General features: G+C 47.7%; 1 protein-coding gene across 7 annotated transcripts in view; it reads left to right on the top strand.

The window, feature by feature from the left end:
- LOC105492423 (myosin VIIB) overlaps window positions 1-22,586 on the top strand; it is a 110,221-nt gene that overhangs the window by 68,028 nt on the left and 19,607 nt on the right. For 5 of the 7 annotated variants that reach the window (XR_011609651.1, XM_071072513.1, XM_011759506.2 and 2 more), the window contains 8 exons: window positions 139-233; window positions 9,985-10,069; window positions 11,587-11,805; window positions 13,056-13,235; window positions 13,853-14,062; window positions 14,196-14,360; window positions 16,580-16,657; window positions 16,808-16,935. Coding sequence is in view for 5 of the 7 variants with exons in the window: in XM_071072513.1 (XP_070928614.1) it covers window positions 139-233; window positions 9,985-10,069; window positions 11,587-11,805; window positions 13,056-13,235; window positions 13,853-14,062; window positions 14,196-14,360; window positions 16,580-16,657; window positions 16,808-16,935 (1,160 nt within the window). In the remaining 2 variants the exon portion in view is untranslated. Of the gene's footprint in view, window positions 1-138; window positions 234-9,984; window positions 10,070-11,586; window positions 11,806-13,055; window positions 13,236-13,852; window positions 14,063-14,195; window positions 14,361-16,579; window positions 16,658-16,807; window positions 16,936-21,499; window positions 21,562-21,584; window positions 21,609-22,586 lie in introns of those variants that run through there. The other 2 variants (XM_071072518.1, XM_071072516.1) reach the window with 2 other exon arrangements.

Raw genomic sequence — 22,586 nt, 5'->3', positions numbered from 1 at the left:
TTTGAAGGCCCCCTTCTTTGGCCTGCCCTCCTGGGAGGAGCCTGAGAGATGCTACCTTCGGGAGACAGAGCCCAGGCCCCAGGCAGGGGCTGTGGGGTGAGGGTGAGCAGCCTGGTGACAGCGTCTCTCCCTTTCCAGGATCATCAGGACACTCTGCTGGAGGTACAGAGAAGCCAGGTGCTGGACAGAGCGGCGCTCAGCATCCAGAGAGTCCTGCGGGGCTACAGATACAGGTGCCGGCCCTGCCCCAAGGCCCATCCAGCCCACTCCTGCCCACAGTGTCCCCACACAGACCTGCAGCCCACAAACCAGGATCACATGTTCCTGCTGGGCCCTCCCTGGGGTTACTGAGATCTTCCAATGCCTTCCAACCAGGGACACTGCAACCTGTGTTGGCCAGAGAATTCTGATACATTATTGGAATGTTTGGAAAAAACACAAAACACTCCATATGCAAGAGACGGGAGCGGAATGAAGGGCCAGTCCTGCTCTCAACCAGGGTTTGACGTTCCACTTCAGTTATGTCAGTGTATGGGTTTGGGTTGTGAGGCAATTTGCTTTTGGAGGGAAAAGAACCCTTGGCTTGCCTGCGTTCCCTGCTCAGTAAGAGGGTACTGCCCGAGTTGTAATCCAGGATCCGCGGATCAGCAGCGCTGCTGCCTTGCCCCACTCTCACCTGGGTTCCTAAGCCACCATAGTAAGGGCTGGAAACCCAGGCATGAGAACGTGGGAGAAGACAGCCAGCCCCAGGAACAGAGAATGAGGGGGCACAGAGCAGGGCAGGGAGCAGGGAGCTAGGGACCACAGCGAGAGAGGCAGCTCTGCTGCTGCGAAGCCGGAGGCCAGCTCAGGGCCAGCTGCTGGTGCTGCTGATCTCAGGACAACAGGCCGCATCTGACCAAACAGGCCCACGTGGTTGGAGGCCAGGCAGGCTGGCCCCCCTGACTCCCAGCATTTTAAATGAAGCTTTTTTGAGATTATTGTAGATTTACATGCAGTCGTAAGAAACAATATGAGATATCGCCGTATACTCTTCACCCATTTCCCCCAGTGAAAACGTCTTACCACCCTCCCTCACACCCATCCCCAGCCCTGCTTAACCCTGGCAACCTCTAACCTGTTCTGCATTTCTAGAATGTTGCCATTGCGCAAATGTTATATACATGGAATTATACAACATGCAGCCTGGGGTGGGCTTTTTTCAATTGGCGTGTTTCTCTGGAGATTCATCCAGGTTATTGCTTGCATTAATATTTATTTATTTATTTGAGACAAAGTCTCAGTCAACCAGGCTGGAGTACAGTAGCACAATCTTGGCTCACTGCAACCTCTGCTTTCCGGGCTCAAGCTATCCTCCGGCCTCAGCCTCCAAAGTAGCTGGGACTACAGGCACCTGCCACCATGCCCGGCTAATTATTGTGTTTTTTGTAGAGACGGGTTTTCGCTATGTTACCCAGACTGGTCTCAAACTCCTGGCCTCAAGTGATCCGCCCGCCTCAGTCTCTCAAAGTGCTGGGATTACAGGTGTGAGCCCAGCCAATATTTTGTTACTTTTTATTGCTGGGTAGTGTTCTATGGGATGGATACCCCCACTTTGTTTAACCATTTACCTGTAGAAGGACATTTGGGCTGTTTCCAGTTTTTGGCTTCGATGAATAAAGCTGTTATGAGCGTTTATGAGATTTTTGTGAGAACATCAGTTGCCATTTCTCTGGGATGTATGCCCAGGAGTGCAGTTACTGAGTCATACGGTGGTTACAAGTTTTGTTTTTTAAGAAACTGCCAAACTGTTTTCAAGAGTGGCTGTACCGTTTTACATTCCCACCAGCAGTGCCTGGCTGACTCAGTGCCCCTGCATCCTCACCAGTATTTGATGTTGTCATTGTTTATTTTAGCCCTTCTGATAGGTCTGCGATGATCTCTCATTGCGGCTGTCCTTAACATTCCCTGATGTGGAACACCTTTGTGTGTGCTTGTCATGTATGTGTCCCCTCTTTGATGACCTGTCTCTGCATGTTGCTTGCCTGTTTTCTAATTGGAGTCTTTGTTGAGTTTTGAGAGTTCTTTATATATTCTAGATACTAGTCCTCTGTCAGCTATGTGGTTTGTGAATATTTTCTCCCAGTCCGTAGGTTGTCTGTTTATCCTCTTAAGAGAGCTTTGCAGAGCGAAAGTTTTTAATTTTGGTAAAGTCTAATTGTCAAAGTTCTCTTTCATGGATCATGCTTTTAGTGTTGAGTCTAAGAACTCTTTGTCAAGATTTTCTTTTCTGTTTTTCTAAAAGTTTTTGTAGTTTTAAATATGTTACATGTAGGTCCATGATACACGCCCATTTTGAATTAATTTTTGTATACAGCCTGACACTTAGGTCAAGGTTCTTTTAAATTTTTTTCCTATGGTTGTCTCCCCAGTATTATTCATTTAAAAAAGTCTATCCTTCCGTCAGTGAATTGCTTTTACATCTTTATCAAAACCTAGTGGTGTGGGTCTATTTCTAGGTTCTGTACCCCATTCCATTGGTCGATGACTCTATCCCTCCACAATGCCACAGCATCTTGTTTATCGTAGTTATATAATAAGTCTTAAAGCTGTGTAGACTAATTCTTCCCACTTTTCTTCTTCAAAAGTGTTTTAGTTATTCTAGTTCCTTTGCATTTCCATTTACATATAAAAATAATCTTGTCTATATCTACATACAAAACCTTGCTGGGATTGTTGATAGTAATAGGCTTGTATAGCAATTTGAAAATCAATATCTCTACTAAATCCATCTTCCAATCCATAAACATGATATGTAGCTCCATTTATTTAGATATTATTTGATTTCACGTGTCCGTGTTTTGTAGTTTTTAGCATACAAACCCTGTACATGTTTTATTAGATTTACATGTTTTTTTAGTAATTGTAAATGGTACTGTATTTTTAATTTTGACATTGGCATATTCATTGCTAGCAAATAGAAATATGTTGGACTTTTGTGTGTTGACTTCATATCCTGCAGCCTTGCTGAGCTCACTTTTTATAAATTCCTTAGAATTTTCTATGTAGATCATCTTGTCATCTGCAAATAGGGGCAGTTTTCTATCTTTTTTTTTTCCCCCCAATCCATACGTCTTTTATTTCCTTTTCTTGCCTATTGCAGTGGCCAGAACATCCAGTATTATTCAGGTGGTGAGAACAGATATATTTGCTTAGTCCTTTATCTTAGGGGGAAAACACTCAGACTTTAACCATTAAATATAATGTTAAGGCTGAGGCGGGCAGATCACGAGGTCAGGAGATTGAGACCATCTGGCTAGCACTGTGAAACCCCATCTCTACTAAGAAAAGAAAAAATTAGCCAGGCGTGGTGGTGGGCACCTGTGGTCCCAGCTACTCGGGAGGCTGAGGCAGGAGAATGGCGTGAACCCAGCAAGCGGAGCTTGCGGTGAGCCGAGATTGCACCACTGCACTCCAGCCTGGGCGACGGAGCGAGACTCTGTCTCAAAAAAAAATGTATATATATATGTTTGTGTGTGTTTATAATGTTAGCTGTAGGTTTTTCGTTGATGCCCTTTCTCAAGTCAAGGAAGCTTCCCATATTCCTAGTTTTCTGGGTGTTTTTATCACGAACAAGTGTTGAATGTCAATTTTTTTTCTGCGTCAGTTGATAATGATATGTGATTTTTCTCATTTAGCCTTTTAATGTGGTGAGTTACATTTCCTGATTTTTAAATATTGAACCAGCTTCGCATCCCTGGAGGAAACTCCACTCGGTCCTAGTGTGTAATTCTTTTTGACGTTGCTGAATGCTATTAATGTTTCATTAAGGATTTTTGCATCTATATTCATGAGGTCTGAGGATTTTTTTTCTTTTGTCTTGTCTGGTTTTGGTATCAGAGTAACACTAGCTTCATAAAATGAATTAGGAAGTGTTTCCTCTTCTGTTTTCTGGAAGAAATTATGTAAAATTGATGTGATTTTTCTTTAAATGTTTGGCAGAAATCTCCAGTGAAAATATCTTGGCCTGGGAATTTTTTTATAGGGAGTTTTTAATTATGAATTCAATTTAATAGTTATAGGAATGATTCAAATTATTTTATATTGAGTGACTTGTGGTAATTTGTGCTTTCTGAGGAACTAGTCCATGTTATCTAAGTTGTCAAATGTGTGTATGTCAATTTGTTCATAGTATTCCGTTATTATCCTCTTGAAATCTGCAGACTCTGTGATGGTATCCCCTGTGTCATTCCTGATATTTGCAATTTATGTCTTCTCCTTTTTTTCTTTGTCAGTCTTGCTAAAGATTTGTCAATTTTCTTGTCCTGGCTGGGCACGGTGGCTCACACCTGTAATCCCAGCACTTTGGACGCCGAGGCAGGCAGATCACTTGAGTTCAGGAGATTGAGATAGCCTGGCTAACATGGCGAAACCCCATCTCTACTAAAAATACAAAAATTAGCTGGGCGTGGTGGCAGGTGCCTGTAATCTCAGCTACTCGGGAGGCTGAGGCAGGAGAATTGCTTAAACCTGGGAGGTGAAGGTAGTGGTGAGCTGAGATCATGCCATTGCACTTCAGCCTGGGCAACAAGAGTAAGATTTTGTCTCAAAAAAAAAAAAAAAAAAAAAAAAAAATCTTGTCCTTTTCAAAGAATCAGGCTTTAGTTTCATTACCTCTTCTCTAATTATTTTTAATTTCCTTAATTTCTGCTCTTTTATTATTTTCATCCTTCCAACTTTGAGTGTATTTTACCCTTCTTCCTCTAGATTCTTGAGGCAGGAGATTAGATTATTAATTCAAGGCTTTTCCTCTTTTCTAATGTAGAGTGATATAAATCTCTGTCTTAGCACTGCTTAGCTGTGTTTCACAAATGTTCACGTTATACTTTCATTTAGTTCATTCAATTTCATTGACTTCATTCAGAAAAAAATTAAATTTTCCTTGAAATTTCCTCTGCGAAAATGTAGAAGTATGTTGTTTAGTTTTCAGTGTTTAGGGATTTTCCTGTTATCATTTTGTCTTTGACTTCTAGTTTGATTTCACTGTGGTAAAAGACACACTCTGTATGAATTAAGTTCTATTAAGTATGTTGAAGTTTCCTTTGTGGCCCAAGATATGTCCTCTCCTGGTACAGATTCTAAGGGCACTTGGAAAGAACATATATTTTGCTGTTAATTCGGTAGTGTGCTCTGAAAAATGTCAATTAGATCTTGTTAGTTGATAGTGGTGTTGAAGTCTATATTATTGCTGATTTTCTGTCTATGTGTTTTATCAATTGTTGAGTCTCTAATTATGATTGTGGACTTGCGTTTTCCATTTCAGTTTTATCATTTTTGCTTCACATATTTTGTAGCTCTGTTGTTTGGTGAATACACAATTAGGATTGCTATGTCTTGGTGGATGTGCTTTTTATTATCATGTGATATCCTTCTCTGTCTCTGGTTATCTCCTTTGCTCTGAAGTCTACTTTATCTGGTATTAATATAGCCACTCCTGTTGTGATTACTATTTACATGATCTATATTTTTCATCCTTTTTTTTTTTTTTTTTTTTTTTTTTTTTTTTTTTTTTTTTTGAGACGGAGTCTCGGTCTGTTGCCCAGGCTGGAGTGCAGTGGCCGGATCTCAGCTCACTGCAAGCTCCGCCTCCCGGGTTCATGCCATTCTCCTGCCTCAGCCTCCCGAGTAGCTGGGACTACAGGCGCCCGCCGCCTCGCCCGGCTAGTTTTTTGTATTTTTTAGTAGAGACGGGGTTTCACTGGGTTAGCCAGGATGGTCTCGATCTCCTGACCTCGTGATCCGCCGGTCTCGGCCTCCCAAAGTGCTGGGATTACAGGCTTGAGCCACCGCGCCCGGCCTATATTTTTCATCCTTTTACTTTCAGCCTACCTATATAACTATGTGTTAAGTGAGTTTCCCATAGACAGTATGTAATTGGGTCATGGTTTTCGATCCATTCTGCCAATTTCTGCCAATGTATGTCACTGGCATACATTAAATTCTCCCTTAACATCGTCAACAGATTCTTGGAAACTTGACTTCCCAAGAATATACAGCAGGTGTTCGAATATCATTGTTCCCTTCAATGTGGTTTCATTATAATGTTGATGAGAAAACAGTTGGTTCCATCACATAACGTCTCACTCAAAGCCTGTTTCCAAGAAGGTATCAACAACATTGAGGACCTACTGTATTTAGGCCTTTTACATTTAAGGTGATTATTCATGTTAGAGCTCAAGTCTGCCATTTTATTTTTTGTTTTCTATTTTTTTCCTCTCTCCTTTGCGTTTGTATGTTTTCTTTTTCCTGCCTTTCTATGACTTATTTAAAAATTTTTAAGTATTTCATTTTGATTTATCTGCAATGTGTTAGAGTATATGTCTTTTTTATAGCTTTCTAAAGCAGTTGCATTAGGTATCATACACATTATACACATACAGACAGAAAGACGGTATCTACTGGTGTCATCATTTTACCACTTCCAGTGAAGTATAGAAACTTTACCCCCTTTTATGTCCATTTACCTTCTCTCGTGTGTAATACAATTTTCTTAAATATTTTCTCTACATACATGTAGAGTGACATAAAAAGTGTTGGCCAGGCACAGTGGCTTATACCTGTAATCCCAGCATTTTGGGAGGCCAAGGCAGGAGGATCACTTGAGGCCAGCAGTTCAAAACCAGCCTGGTCAATGTAGTGAGAACTCGTCTCTACAAAAGAAAAATACAAAAATATCTGGGCATGGTGGTGCATGCCTGTAGTCAGCTATTTTGGAAGACTGAGGTGGAAGGATCCTTGAGGCCAGGAGTTCAAAGTTTTGGTGAGCTCTGATGGCGCCACTGCACTCCAGCCCAGATTACGGAGTGAGACCCTGTCTCCAAAAAAGAAAACATAGAAAGGAAACAAGAACAACACCACTTTCTTTGCTCATCTGTAAGAAGAATCTCCTGGCTGGGCAAGATGATTCACAACTGTAATCCCAGCACTGGGAGAGGCGGAGGCAGGTGGATCACTTGAGCCCAGGAGTTCAAGACCAGCCTGAGCAACATGGTGAAACCTCATCTCTACTAAAAATACAAAAAATTAGCCAGGCATGGTGATGTGCGCCTGTAGTTCCAGCTACTCAGGAGGTTGAGGTGGGAGGATTACTTGAGCCTGGGAGGTGAAGGTTACAGTGAGCCGAGATTGCACCACCGTACTCCAGCCTAGGCGACAGAGTGAGACCTTGTCTCAAAAAAAAAAAAAAAAAGCAACTCCTCATCCATTCAAGTTTTGTCATGAGATTGTAGCAAATCAGCCACATCTTCAGCTTCCACTTCTAATTCTAATTCTCTTGCTATTCCCACTACATATGCGGTTTCTTCCTCCACTGAAGTCTTAACCCCTCAAAGTCATTCATGAGGATTGGAATCAATTTCTAAATTCCTGTTAATGTTGATAGTTTGACCTCCTCTCCTGAATCACGAATGTTCTTAGTGGCATCTAGAATGGTGAAAGCTTTCCAGATTTTCAATTGACTTTGCCCAGATCTGTTAGAAGAATTACTATCTATGGCAGCTGTAGCATTATGGTATTTATTTCTTAAGTAAGACTTGACAGTCTGAATTACCCTTTGATCCATGGACTGCAGAATGGATGTTTTGTTCACAGTCATAAAAACATTAATCTCCTTGTACGTCTTCATCACAGTTCTTGGGTGGCCGGGTGAATTGTCAATGAGTGGTAATATTTTGAAAGAGATCTTTTTTTCTCAGCAGTAGGTCTCAATGGTGGCCTTAAAATATTCAGCTAAACCATGCTATAAATAGACATGCTGTCACCCAGGCTTTGTTGTTTCATTTCTAGATTACAGGCAGAGTAGCTTTAACATGATTGTTAAGGGCCCTAGGATTTTCAGAGTGGTCGATTAGCATTGGCTTCAGCAATTAGCAAAGTCACCAGCTTCATAAGCCGCTAATAGGAGAGTCAGCCTGTCCTTTAAAGATTTGAGGTCAGGCACTGACTTCTCTGTACCTCTCTGTTACCTATAAAAGTCCTAGTGGCATCTTCTTCCAATATAAAGCTGTTTTGTCTACATTGAAAATCTGTTAGCCTGGCGTGGTGGCTCACACCTGTAATCCCAGCACTTTGGGAAGCCAAGGCCGGTGGATTACAAGGTCGGGAGTTCAAGACCAGCCTGGCCAATATGCTGAAACCCCGTCTCTACTAAAAATAGAAAAAATTAGCCGGGCATGGTAGTAGGGGCCTGTTGTCCCAGCTACTTGGGAGGCTGAGGCAGGAGAATTACTTGAACCCGGGAAGCAGAGGTTGCAGTGAGCCGAGGTCGTGCCACTGCACTCCAGCCTGGGCGACAGATTGAGACTCCATCTCAAAAAAAAAAAAAAGAAAGAAAATCTGTTGTTTGAATAATTTGCTGCAGCTTCTCCATCAGCACTTGCTGCTTCACCTTGCATTTTTATGTTATGGAGGTGGCTTCTTAAACCTCATGACCCAAACTTTGCTAGCTTCATACTTTTCTTCTGCAGCTTCCTCACCTCTCTCAGTCTTCACAGAATTGAAGATAGTTAGGATCTTGCTCTGGATTGGGCTTTGGCTTAAGGAAATGTTGTGGCTGGTTTGATCTTCTATCCAGCCCATGAAAACTGTCTCCATATCAGCAAGAAGGCTGTTTCACTTTCTCATCATTCGTGTGTTCACTGGAGGAGCTTTTCCTTTGTATTCACAACACGGCTGTTTCGTGCAAGAGACCTAGCTTTTGGCCTGTCTCAGCTTTGGACGGGCCTTCCTCACAAAGCTTAATCATTTCTCACTTTTGATTTAAAGTGAGAGACATGAGATGCTTCCTTTCACATGAACACTTAGAGGCCACAATAGGGTTATTAACTGGCCTAATTTTAATATCGCTGTGTCTCAGGGAACAGGGAAACAGAGAAAGAGATGGGGGCACTACTGGTTGGTGAAGCAGTCAGCACACACACATTAAGTTTCCCATCTTATATGGGTGCAGTTTGTGGTGCCCCAAAATAATTCCAATTGTAATATTAAAGATCACAGATGATTATAGCAGATGTAATAATAATGAAAAATGTGAAATATTGCAAGAATTACCAATACGCCACGCAGACATGAAGTGACCACATGCTATTGAAAAAATGATACCAATAGACTAACTCAACACACGGCTACCACAGACCTTCAATTTCTAAAAACACAGTATCTGCAAAGTGCAATCAAGCAAAGTAACATCATAATAAACTGAGGCATGCCTGCAGCTCTGTATGCACTGAGCTTGCCTGGGAGTGACTCCGCCTTGCCAGAGCCCAGCTTTCAGGTTTTCTTCTCCATGTCCAGCCCTGGGCTAGTGGCCAGAGGAGGGGCGTCTGCAATAAAAATGCGGAAGTAAGTTTTATTGCTTTGTAGCTTCTTGGAGGTAGAAGAAGAATTTTCTGATCCCTTAAAAAAACTGGACTATCAGCAGGACACAGTGGCTCACTCCTGTAATCTAGCACTTTGGGATGTCAAGGGGGGTGGATCACTTAAGGTCAGGAGTTTGAGACCAACCTGGTCAACATGGTGAAACCCCGTCTCTACTAAAAATACAAAAATTAGCCAGGCGTGGTGGCAGACACCTGTAATCCCCGTTACTTGGGAGGTTGAGGCAGGAGAATTGCTTGAACCCGGGAGGCAGAGGTTGCAGTGAGCTGAGATCGTGCCATTGCACTCCAGCCTGAGCAACAAGAGTGAAACTCCATCTAAAAAAAAAAAAAAAAAAACTGGACTGTCATCTTCCACAAATTTGGGTTGCTGATAGTAGATTTTTTGTTCCTAACTTGCCTGTGCATCTTTTGGTCTGTAACACCTTTTGAGAAAGGATTGTACGTACTCATTTTCCCCAATATTTTACTATCCTTTTTCCCTTCCAAAGCAGCAAACCAGTTTTTCTCCCCCAGAGGCTTTCAACCATCTGGGGTTGTTACATGTGTGTGGCTTGTATTGCCCTTCTAGGAAGGAGTTCCTGAGGCAGAGGCGGGCAGCCGTGACCATGCAGGCCTGGTGGAGAGGCTACTGCAACAGGAGGAATTTCAAGCTGGTGAGAGAACTCGCTGGGGCGGCTGGGCCCGCGGTAACTGTCCAGTAAGAGACAGATGTGTAAAGTTTGTTTCTCTGAATGAGAGACCTCAGGCAGGAAGGATCAAATCACTCCTAGACGTGGCATGCAAATTTAAAATGATCGGACCTCAGCATCCCATAGTCTCTTCTTAGTGTAATCTCCGGCCCCATGGTCTGTAGGCTTCAAAATGTTTTGCAGAACATGGGATATCTTCAGAGCTAGACTAGGTGTCCTGCTGTGGAATTGAATAACTCCTGTCTTTTCCCAACTTGCAGGCAACAAAATGAGCAAATGGATTGATTTGTTTCGAGTACTTTTTCCTAATTTTTCTCTTAACCACGGGCATTTGCTAATGAGTATCTGCTCAAAGCAATGAACTAGAGTAACTATGGCTGTGCCCGTGTCACTTGGCCGCTTTTGTCATGGATGTGACTGGTGGTGACGTGAAATGGCCACATCAGCAAGGCTGGCCCAGCCCGCCTGCGTTCCATGCCCACCAAGGGCACGATAGTAGCTGGCCTGTGTGGAGCAGTTCCTTGGGGCCTATTGCTTCGCATACATCATTTTATTTAATATTAAACCAACTCTGTACGTCAAGGAGCTGAGACATAGGGGAGCTGAGTGGTTTTCCCGAGAGCGTGAGACTAGTGAACCGCAGAACTGGGGTTTAGATGAGGGGACTGTGACTTCCAAGCTCTTAAACCAACCCGTTGGGTGGGTCTTTAGGAAGCTCAGGGACTGCTGTGGCCCAGGGGATGTTTGCGGCACTGACATGGCGTTCATCCATTTCTTACTGCACTTTTACTTTCAAGATGCCCCGAGGGATTTGCGTGGCCACAGGCCTCCGCACAGACACGCTCGCCTGTGGACAAGTCAGCTGAATTTGGCTGGCAGATGTGGACAGCAGGGCCTCAGGAATCCACTCTCCCATTTCACCCACGTGAAATCCACACCACTTCTCTCCATCCACGGCCCCAAGGAGGCCACTTTATTATTTATGCTATTTCACACATGCTTATTTAGCACTTATTTGCACGTCAGGCTCTGGTCTAAGTACTTTACAAGCAATAACTCACTATTCTTGTGTTCATAGGTGTGTACCATTCTAGCACCAGCCCTTTGCCAAAACAAAACTAACTGTAAATCTATCTTGCACTATCTCCTGAGGAGCACCCCTCTCTATTCCCTGGGGAAGGCCTTCTCGCCCCTGAGCCCACCTCCCTCTTCTCGCCCCTGAGCCCACCTCCCTCTTCTCGCCCCTGAGCCCACCTCCCTCTTCTCGCCCCTGAGCCCACCTCCCTCTTCTCGCCCCTGAGCCCACCTCCCTCTTCTCGCCCCTGAGCCCACCTCCCTCTTCTCGCCCCTGAGCCCACCTCCCTCTTCTCGCCCCTGAGCCCACCTCCCTCTTCTCGCCCCTGAGCCCACCTCCCTCTTCTCGCCCCTGAGCCCACCTCCCTCTTCTCGCCCCTGAGCCCACCTCCCTCTTGCCTCCACAGATCCTCGTGGGCTTTGAGCGCCTGCAGGCTATTGCCCGGAGCCAGCAGCTGGCGAGGCAGTACCAGGCCATGCGGCAGAGGACAGTCCAGCTGCAGGCCCTGTGCAGGGGATACCTGGTGCGCCAGCAAGTCCAGGCCAAGAGGAGGGCAGTGGTGGTCATTCAGGCCCATGCCAGGGGCATGGCTGCCCGACGCAACTTCCAGCAAAGGAAGGCCAATGTAGGTGGTCACCTGGCCTCTTGGGCAGGTGGGGCTGACTGGGGCCCCGGTGGGTGAAGGCAAGAAGAAGGAGCGAGCAGCTGTGTAGACAGCTCACCAGAAGCGCTTTGGAAAATCCCCGCCACAAGCCAAGATGTTAAAATCTGTTCAATTAAGAGCACAGCGAGGATACAGTACACAAGAGGCAAGTTAGCAGGCACTGGGCTGAGATGTAGATATCACGAGAGACACGCCCCCCTCTCCCTGTTCACAGTCAGTTCTACGTGGCTCTGCAATGGCTGGGGAGCCGTGGCCACCACCCAGGAGCACGCAGGGTATAGCACGGGAGAGGCAGCAGGCCAATAGGATAGTCTTAGCCTTGAACCTGGAAGATGAACTCAGGTCCCCTCCCTTTCACCTTGGAGATGAGTTTTGGGACAGGGATTGTCAGTCCCCTGGAAGGTGCAACAAACCTGAGCCAGACAAGGTGAGAAAGGCCCAGTTCCATGGAAGAGAGCAAAGTGCCCTGGCTACTGGGCTGTGTATGACAGCTCAGGGGACAGAGAAATATTAATACCAAGGGGAGCTGCTGAGTATCTGGGAGGCTTGGAGGACAGGGAGCAGGGGGACAGCACCAAGAAAATAACCCCATTTTCTCCATCGAATACTCGAGACTCAACCTTCATACTTGGCTCTTTGTAAGTTGTGATAAGGCAAAGGGGCCAGGATGACATTGACTTCTGCTCCATGAATGAAAACCTGGTCTACGGAGCACACTGCTAACACAGTGAACAGGGCAGGTGAGAGGATGCACCCGCAGACATGTCAGCAGCGTGCTTCTGCACCCGCGTGCCCCCAGCTGGCTGCAAAGCCGTCTGATCTGTGACTTCATTACTCCAGCCCCTGGGGACCTGTCCTGGTGGACCCTTGATGCCTTTGAATGAAAGGACCAAGTGGTCCTGAGCAGTGGTTGTGCAGCTGGGTTCCTAGGGGGTCCCTGGAGTTTGAAGGGGTGCCTTAAGGACCATCTGAGGGTAGGGACAAGCCAGCAACCTCCCCTCTCCGGAGCTCTGACTGTCACTGGGAAAGGGAAAGCTCTGACTGGTTGATCTCCAACCACCCTGGCTGTTAAAATCTGTTGTTTCAGAGCAGAATACTGATCTGGACAAATGATGGCAGAATGAGGCTTACTTGGCTTCTGGGAGGTGCTTGCCCTGTGGGGTAGGCAGGGCTGGACCCCCTGAGCCCTGCTTGGTAAACTTCCCCCACAGGGTATGCAGGCGCCGCTGGTCATCCCGGCCGAGGGGCAGAAGTGCCAAGGCGCTCTCCCCGCCAAGAAGCGCAAATCCATCTACGACACCGTCACTGACACGGAGATGGTGGAGAAGGTGTTCGGCTTCCTCCCTGCCATGATTGGGGGCCAGGAGGGCCAGGCCCCGCCGCGCTTTGAGGTAACACAAGCCTGGTGTCCACAATCCGCCCCAGGAAACCTGCCCTGTCCGTGAACTCAGCCCATCTCTCGGTTCCCTGAGAAGCCAGAGTGGTGGCCAAGTGTGTGGTGCAGGCCTGCTGGTCCTGCACGGACAAGGGGAGCGTGCGTGGGTTCTGTGGTCAAAGTCTTTGAGTCAGGCAGGCTTCCCACCTGCAAGACTTCCTACAGCCTTCTCTACCAATGCTACTGGGCTCTCCGTCACACGGCATTCCCCGTGTATATCTGACCCCACCCGGGCACCCCCAGAGCACCTTTGAGGCCGCTGCTCTGCAGTGTGGCTGGGGAAGCTGCGGTGAGGATGGTGCATGCGGTAGAGGACAGTGTCCGAGCATGGGGCCAAGAGGGGAGAGGGCAGGAGGAGCCCTGCCCCTGCCCAGCAGGGTGTGGAGAGAGCCCTGTGCTGGCACACAGCAGCCCGCCTGAGCCCACTGAATGTGGGGATGGGTGGTCTCCAGCACCTGAGGGAGCAGGGTAACGCCACAGCCCCCGTGCTGCCCGGCCTGCTGGACAGCCAGCTGATAGGTTGGTTGGTATCTGAAAGCCCTGCTGACCCGTGTTCTCCCTCACTGGCCCCAGGATCTGGAATCAAAGACCCAGAAGCTGCCTGAGGTTGACCTGGACACAGTCCCCATGGTGGAGGAGCCTGAGGAGGATGTGGATGGCCTGGCCGAGTACACCTTCCCCAAGTTCGCCGTGACTTACTTCCAGAAATCAGCCAGCCACACGCACATCCGGCGGCCCCTCCGATACCCGCTGCTTTACCACGAAGATGACGCTGACTGCTTGGTACCAGGGTTCACTGGCTTCTAGTGGCTCAGGCCAGCCCCGAGCCTGGGGTCTGAGCTATGGCTCAGGGGAAGAAGGAAGGGGCTGGAGTCACCGATGGGTTCCCACTGGGCCTTCTGTCTTATTTCCCCAGGCTGCCCTGGCCGTGTGGAACGTCATCCTGAGGTTCATGGGCGACCTCCCAGAGCCAGTGCTGTATGCCAGGAGCAACCAGCAGGGCAGCTCTGTGATGCGGCAGATCCATGACACGCTGGGCAGGGGGCACGGTGCCCAGGCTCCACAGCACAGATTTGCACAGGCAAGTGGGGGGCAGCAGCGGGCAGAGGAGGGCGACACCTGCCAGGTGCCTACTGGGGCCCAGTCCCTGGGGCAGCTGGACAGGACGGAGAGACAAGATCTGGAGCCCTCTCCTCAGCCTCACCCACTAAACCCAGCCCCCAGGCCATGGCGCAGGTGCTTTCAGTCTTGAGTCATGCTCAGGAGCTCATGAACCCCCTCCCTGGGCTGTTTGAATTATACAGTCATTAATGAAAAGGGTGCCCTGGACTCTGAGTATTGGGTGTGACTTGAGCCAGATTCAGATGCACAGAACAATAATAATAGGTGTTATTGACTGACAGCCTGCTATGTGCCAGCTGCGTCTCTTAATTCAATTCCCAGGTGGGCCAACCCTACAAGGTAGGGATGACTGTGTTTACTTATAGCTAAAGAAACGAAGAGCTGAAATGACCTGCCCCCAGTTGCAGTGGACATGTGTATGGGACCTGGGCTTTGAATCCATTCTGCTGAATTCAAAAACCGAGCTCCTGACCCATGGTCTACCCTGCCTTCTAATGAAAGTTAATTCACATCCATTTTTGATCAAAATCCTTCCTAAGGTCCATTTCCATGTTGTAATCTTAGTGGAACTAACCAAGAACTGTCCAAAGGAATTACACAGCAGTGACGGCACTCAGTGGCCTGCCAGTGGCAGGAGCCCATGACTGCCCCATGTGCCAGGTGACCAGCTGGGACTTAGCTCCATACCTGTGGGGTCCTGTGTGCAGACTAACTGCATGGGAATCTAAAGGAGCCTGCAGCCCCATCACATGGCCAACTTTGTCTGGAATTACAGAGAAGCTGCCCAGGCCCAAGCCCTGACTCCTTGATCTCTGGAGGTATGGGCTCTGCCAGAGTGTCAGATATCTATAGCTGTGTAACAAATTACCCCTCCAAACCTCACTGCTTACAATAGCACACGTTCATGATCTCACACAGTTTCTGAGGGTCAGGAGCAGCTTAGCTGCATAGTTCCAGCTCAGGGTCCCTCATGAGGTTGCTGTCAAGCCGTCCCCTGGGGATGGTGTCATCTGAAAGCTTGACAGCTGGAGAAGCTGCTCCCAAGAGGGCTCACTCACATGGCTGTTGGTGGGAGGCCTCAGTTCCTTGTCACGTGGGCCTTTTCACAAAGCTGCCTGGGCATCCTCACAACGTGGCTTCCCCCAACGTGAGCGACCCAAGAAGGAAGGCAAGAAGGAAGGTGCAGATGTCCTGTCTTGGAAGTCACATACCTGTGGCTGTGGGAGGGGCCCACACAGGGTAGGAATTTCAGGATGCAGGGATCACGGGGGCCACCTTGGAGGCTGGCAGCCACTCAGAGTAAAGACTCTGGGAGGCAGTCCAGCCAACCAGCACCTCTGGAGGGTGGACATGGGGGAAAGCAGGACTGGCTTCCCAGAGGTCAGATCTCAGGTTTTCCATCCTGCACCTGTTAAGTACCCATGGTGTGCCCCAAGCACAGAGCAGTGAGCCCAGCAAGCCTTGCTGCCCTCACAGACTTGGCCAGTTCATGTGTTTCATGGCCAGCCCCTGCACGGTAAACCAGCTTTGACGCACCCAGGAGCTAGTGCCTGGCCCTGGACCAGGCTGACCCCCACGCAAGCTCAGTCCCACACGGAGCTCCAAGTTTGGCAGCAAATTCTTCTCATGACACCATCATGAGAAGGGGCGGCCTCTGCCTAAGGAGAGCAACAGATCGTAGTGGCTGACAGCTAGTCCCTCCCTCCCACCCGGCCTCTCAACCCTGGCTCTTCGGATCCCGGGCAGAGCACCTTGCAGTGGCAGGACGTCCTGCTTCATCTGCCATCTTTACTGAGAATGACCATGGCCTGGGGCTCTCCTAAGCACCTGAGCGCAGACCCAGTCCCACCTCCCAGGGGTTTACTGGGGAGAGGCACAAGCTTTGGGATCAGAACAGCCCTGAGCCTCTCCCTGGGGACTGGTGACCCACTGAGCAGCTTTTATCCAGTCTCTTGCCTTCCCTGAGCCTCTGATTCCACACCTGGAAGTGAGGATGGGACATGCACCTGTGTGTGTGGCAAAGCTCCACCGAGCTGAGGGACTGCATGGTGCTTTATAAATCGGGCCAAGAAATGGCTGGGTGAGAGGGACATGTGCTCCACCCCAGGGGGCTGTGGGGTCAGCATCACTGAGGTGAGCCCAGGCTCACCTTCCTGAGGGAACTGTCTCTCTCCACAGAGATCTGGCCACAAGGACAAAGGAACCAAGGATATCTCCTCCATGAAGCTGAAGCGGTCCTCCCGGATCACGGGCCAGGTGAGCCCAGGGCACAGAATCTCTGCTCCCAGCTCTGCTGCTGGCCTGCTGCAGGGTTCCAGTCTATTGCTTCCCTCCCTGTGCACCAGTTTCCTACTTGGCAGATGGGGAGAATTATAGCTGTCCTGATGGCTGCCTTTGGGTTTCAAGGTGGCCAGCCAGCTGAACATTGGAGAGGAGACATTGGAGCCTGATGGCCTTGGTGCAGACCGGCCCATGTCCAACCTGGAGAAGGTGCACTTCATTGTGGGCTACGCCATCCTGCGGCCCAGCCTCAGGTCAGTGCCCACTCCCATCCCAGCCCCATTCAGAGCATCAGTTCCCCTTGCTGGCTCTCAGCCCATGGCCACAGCCTCCCCCACCACCCCATGACACCTTCCTGTCCTGCAGCCTGCAGGCTGGGTCTCAGGACAGCAGATGTCATGGCCACCGAGGGTTCTCTATGTGCTCTGCCTTTTAAAAAGCCATGAGTAAAACCCGGTTTTAGGAAAAGAGTCATCATGGACCAGCGATTCCTTTTAGAGCAGGCTGTAGTGTAGGGCCCTGTAAATGAATGGCTTCCTCATTTGTATTATATATTTTGTGCTTTATATACAATTTGCTTTATAGGAATGGGTTTCTATACCAATTAGAAGAAACATGTATAGTCAGCCTGCAAACACTGCAGTTCCCCGCCGTGTTGGCTGAATGCGTAGAAGCAGAATTCAAAGATACAGAGGCTGATTGTTCACTGCTTTAAGGGACAGACTACTGTGTTTTAGGGGTTCACTTACTTTAGGTTAATACTTTAAACGAAATTTCGGAAACTGTTGGTCATTATTTCTTCACATTTTTTCTACCTCATTCTGTCTCTCTTCTCTCTCCTTTCCTTCCAAATCTACTTAAGCCTCTGTAAGATTATTTTATATTGTTCTTCAGGTACCTAGGGGTCCACTTATCTTTTCTTTTTTCTCTGTGTTCTTTAGATTGAATAGTTTCTATTGATCTGTCTTCAAATTTACTGATCTTTTGTCTTCCCCAGTCTGCTGTCATATCAATCCAACAAATTTTTTATTTCAGATATTGTATTTTTCAGTTCTAGAATTTGTACTTGGGTCTTTTTTATATTTCTGTGCCAAGATTTCCTATTTATTCATTCACTATGAGCATTGTTTCCTTTATATCCTTAAGCAGAGTTACAGTAGTTTTTAAATCTTTTCTGCAAATCCAATACTTGGGTCATCTCAAGGTCAGTCTCTATTAACTGTCTTTTCTGTTGAGAATGGTGGTGTGTTTGTTTCCTCATATATGTGGTACTTGACTGTTTTTTCCTCATAAGTCTAGTACTTTTGGGTTGTATCCTGGACATTGAGGATGATATGTTAGAGACTCAGGATTCTGTTATACTCTTTCAAAGAGCATTGACTTTTTATTTTAGGAGGCAACTACCTTGGCTGGACTCAAACTCTGTCTCCACCAAGATGAGCAGAAGCTAGAATCCCTGTTTAGTTATTTTAGCCTTGGCTAGAGTACCTGGAGTCTGCCCTACCATGCATGTCAGGGGCCAACCAGAGATTTGGGAAGATTTTATGTGCAAAGTTTAGGACTCCTCTGATTCTCTTTATTCCAAGATTTCCTTTCTCACTTTCAAGCTGCTGTGGGTACCCCAAACTCTCTCCTCTGGTTCTTCAAGCCAGTAAGACTACAGGGCTCCTACTCAAGTTTTAGCTGCCTGCATGACACTAGCTGGCCAAGTCTTTTGACTTAGCTGGTTCTATTTCTCTCATGGTTAATCCTTACTGGCCACCACACCCTCCAATATGGCAGACACATAAAAGTTGTGTTTGAATGATGTGTACTTTGGGTTCTTCAGACACTCCCTATGGGCACTCCCATACAGTGCTGGTGTCCAGCAGTGCTACTGTCCAACACTGATCCCTTGAGACTTCCTACTGCCTCTAGGCTGAAGTGGAACATCCCACAGCCTCTTCCCGCTGGGGTCTTCTAGAAAATGGGCTGCCTGCTTGTGCGGGATCCCATCTAGATGCCTGAAGCTTAGCTCCTTCCACGACATCTTTTGGTCAGCAGGAAGCTCATGCCTTCCCAACCATACAGTACATGTGTAGCTCCTGTCTCCTGTCCTCTCTCCTCCTGGCCCATCAGGATGGGCTCAGAATTCTCCAGGAGCAAGCAGGCACTAATCTCTTTGTTCATGGAGGTCCCTAACTCCAGGGTACAAAAGTCAAGCACTGGCAAGAACTCAGTCAACAGGCTCTATTCTAGTACCCTGGGAGGTGGCAAATGGGCTTCTGGAGCTCAGCAGGCATCAGATGGGGAGTGACATGGGTCTCTTCTCTGGCAGCCCCCATCACTCTTGGCAGTTCTCCTGGGGTCCCCCTCACCACCCTCATCACTTTCAGGGAGTAGAAATGGGCCACAGATCTCTCTACCCCCATGAAGTCCCTTCCAGGATCACATTCCAAATTTCTTATCTTCCCTTATGCAGGCTGGAGGTGGCTTGGTGGCTGCACTAGTTCTGCCACCTTTTAGTCAATCCCACAAGAATGTGTCTCCTTAGAATGTTGGATGTGAGCATCCATTTGTCCTTGGCTGCGGGGGCTTGGTGAAATTCCCAAAGCAGATGCCCCGTTCCACATCTGTCACACATTCCATACACACTCGCTCGTTACCCACTCTGGGTCAGGCCCTAGCCTGAGGGCTGGGGACAGAGATGAAGACTTGGGTCTGTCCTGGAGGAGCTCACCCTTTAGTTGGGGGGCACGAGAGGACCAGGAAATTCACAACACCCGTATGGGCTAAGATGGAGGGTCTGTTCAGGGCTCCATAGGGGCACCAAGGAGGAGTGACCTTAGTGCCTACCTGGGCCAGGAAGGAGGAGGGCTGTTTGCCAGAGGAAAAGGGTAACAGGTCACCTGTGACAGACTGCCGTGGTTACTGAGACTGTCACGACTACAGTTACTACTGTCACTGCTCGAGACCGTTATTATGAGATGGAAGGGGGACAAACGTAGGAATGAAAACTTAAGACAAAAGAAGCTATATTAAAGGAAGGGGCCAGGGGAAGGAGGAGTCCTAGGGAACAAAGACAGCCCCCTCCCTGAGCTGCTTCCGCCCTTAGTATTTATTGGGTAGAATGAGCAGGGAGGAGGTGGTAACCATTGGTCAGCTGCTTAACTGATCACAGGTTCATGTTATTACTAACAGGCTTCAGATGTGCCCTGTAGATAATCAGAACACTTGTGCCTGGGTCATGACTGCCCTCAGCAATCCTTCTAGGCAGCAGACACAGTTTGTCAGTTGCCAACATTCTGCTTTTATGAGAACAGTTTGCTGTTTGCTCATATAGCCTCCAGTGGTATACTGAGTTGATCACCACCCTCTTTCAGCCTGCAACCTCTCTCCCTTTTTGTTTTTGAATTGAGAAAGGCAATTGCAGGCTGTGCAGCCCTTAATTGCCGGTCGGTGGTGTGTTCCGTCTTCGCATTCAGCTGGTACTGGGGGAACCAGGCCCACGGTTGGGATCCATGGGTCCCTCCAGTCTCCCATTGCATGGTCGCACACACCTGAGGGCACCCACATGGTTTGTTCATTTCCTGTGAAAACACAAGCATACCCTCGTTCCTGTTAGTGAATCTACTGAAACAGAAGCAAAGGCTTTTGTGGCTGCAGCCGGGACGCGTGCCGTTGGGGAAGCATCCGCTTCACAAGCTGCAACTCAGCTTCTGCCCCTTTGGTTACTTACCGCGGGGAAAAACTCCATTGATAGCAAGAGCCAGGCTCTTTCTGATTAACGGAAGACACAGAGAAAACAAATCAAGAGTTTATCCTTCTCGTGCAATAACTCAGTTAAAAAAAAAAAAAATTCTCAAGATCTATTACCATGAGAGACCGTATCCATAAGCCCACAAAACTTACTTTCTTCGATTCACACTGCACAAGTGGATCTACTAGATGCTGTGGGTTGTGATAGATACATCTCTCTCCTAGTTGTACTTCCAAACCCCTGACCTCCTCACCAGTTCTTACGTAGAGAAGGGTACAATTTACAGGGAACAAGCAGTTAAGTAAATATTCTCCCGGTTCAAAAACCCAAAGGCCTTGTGACATCACCACCACCTGAATTTCTCCTTCACAATCCCAATCAACAACTCCTGGGGTTACAATAATGCTCTGTAAGTTAATACAGCTTTTGCCTCACATTAATCCCACGTATCCTGTTGGCAAAGGTCCCCAAATACCAGTGGGAATCTTAGTGAGTTAGTCTCCTCCAGTTAACGAAACACACTCTGCCTGGGAGATCCAATCCTGCGTTTCCAGGCATTCCTGGGAATCAGTGTACCTCTGGAGACCCACCCCTGAAACGGAGCTGTGGCCTGGACGGGGAATGCCCTCATTGTTTGAGGTGCCCGGGTCCAGGCGCCCTTCTCATTTCCAGGTGAGAAATGAGTGCCATTTTGATGAAATTGTGAGTGGCGTTGATGAGCCCAGTGATTTCCTTTATTGTAATGAGGGCAGTCTTGGCGTTTTTTCTGTTGAGAGGGGAACTGTGTTATAGGATTTGCCCAGAGGTCTGGCAGTGTTCTTTTTTGAAATGTCCAATTTTCCTACACTTACAACATTTTCCCACTTCAGGGCTTAACCCTTTGGCTTCTTTTAGATCTGTCAGCTACCAAATTAGCCGTTGCCTGAGTCGACATTTGCAGAGCAGTGAAGCTCAGTTCCCACATCTTGACAAGCTCTGAGAAAACCTCCCAAGTCCTCTGCACATCTCACAGGTGCCAGCGCACGTTTACAAGCCACGAAAGACAAAGCTAAAGTTAGCCTTTCTGTAGCCACAAAAGAAGATGGTACAAGCCAATTTTCATCCTTCCTCTCCTGTTCACCACTTTCGACAGGTGCTGTAGGTGAGGCAAAAAATTCTCTCAAACCCTGAAATAATGACAAAAAGATGGTACGTACCAAACTCCAAACAAAAAAGAGAAAAGAACCAAATTCTTCCCCATGTTACCCTGATTCAAAAACTGCCCGTTCTTTGTGCCTCTAGGACACTGACCAGTACCTTTTCAGAGCGCTAACCTTATGCTGCCCGCAGACTTGAAACGGGGTTCTCGTTCGCCTGGCTTTTAGTTTTTTCTGGGCTTTTTTTTTTTTTTTTTTTGCTCCAGCAGACCTTCCTCGCTCAAGTCCCTGTAGGACCCTGTCTGTCTGTATCTGTTCCTGTCTGTCCCTGCAAATTTCTGCTAGTCTTTGCTAGTCCGTATCTATCCCTGTCTGTCCCTATAGTCCCTGTTAGTTCCTGCAAGTCCCTGTCTTTCCCTACTTATCTCTATTTGTCTCTATTTATCTCTATTTCTGTTTACCCCTACTTATCTCTGTTTGTCCCTGCAGGTCCCTTCAGGTCTGTTTGTCCCTGTTGTGTCCCTGTCCAGACACCATTTGCCGCAGTTTGCCACTGTTACTACTTGAGACCATCATCACGAGAGTTACTACTGTCACTACTTGAGACCATAATTACGAGACGGAACGAAGGGGGGATGAATGTAGAAATGAAAACTTAAGACAAAAGAAGCAGTATTGAAGGAACAGGCCAGGGGAAGAAGGGCTCCCCACCCTGAGCTTCTTCAGCTCTTAGTATTTATTGGGTAGCATGAGCAGGGAGGAGGAGGTAACAGTTGGTCAGCTGCTTAATTGATCACAGGTTCATATGATTACTAACAGGCTTCAGATGTGCCCTGTAGCTAATCACAAGAAACACCTGTACCTGGGTCGTAGCCTGCCCTCAGCAATCCTTCTGGGCGGCAGACACAGTTTGTCAGTTGCCAACATTCTGCTTTTATGAGAACAGTTTGCTGTTTACTCACAGAGCCTTCAGCGGTATACTGAGTTGATCGCCACCCTCACTCTTTCGGCCTGCGATAGTCACCCTTGA

Source organism: Macaca nemestrina, chromosome 11 (assembly GCF_043159975.1).
Source record: "Macaca nemestrina isolate mMacNem1 chromosome 11, mMacNem.hap1, whole genome shotgun sequence".
NCBI classification, from domain to species: Eukaryota; Metazoa; Chordata; class Mammalia; order Primates; family Cercopithecidae; genus Macaca; species Macaca nemestrina.
The sequence above is the reverse complement of the archived record's forward strand: the minus strand, read 5'-3'. Positions and strand labels throughout refer to the sequence as shown.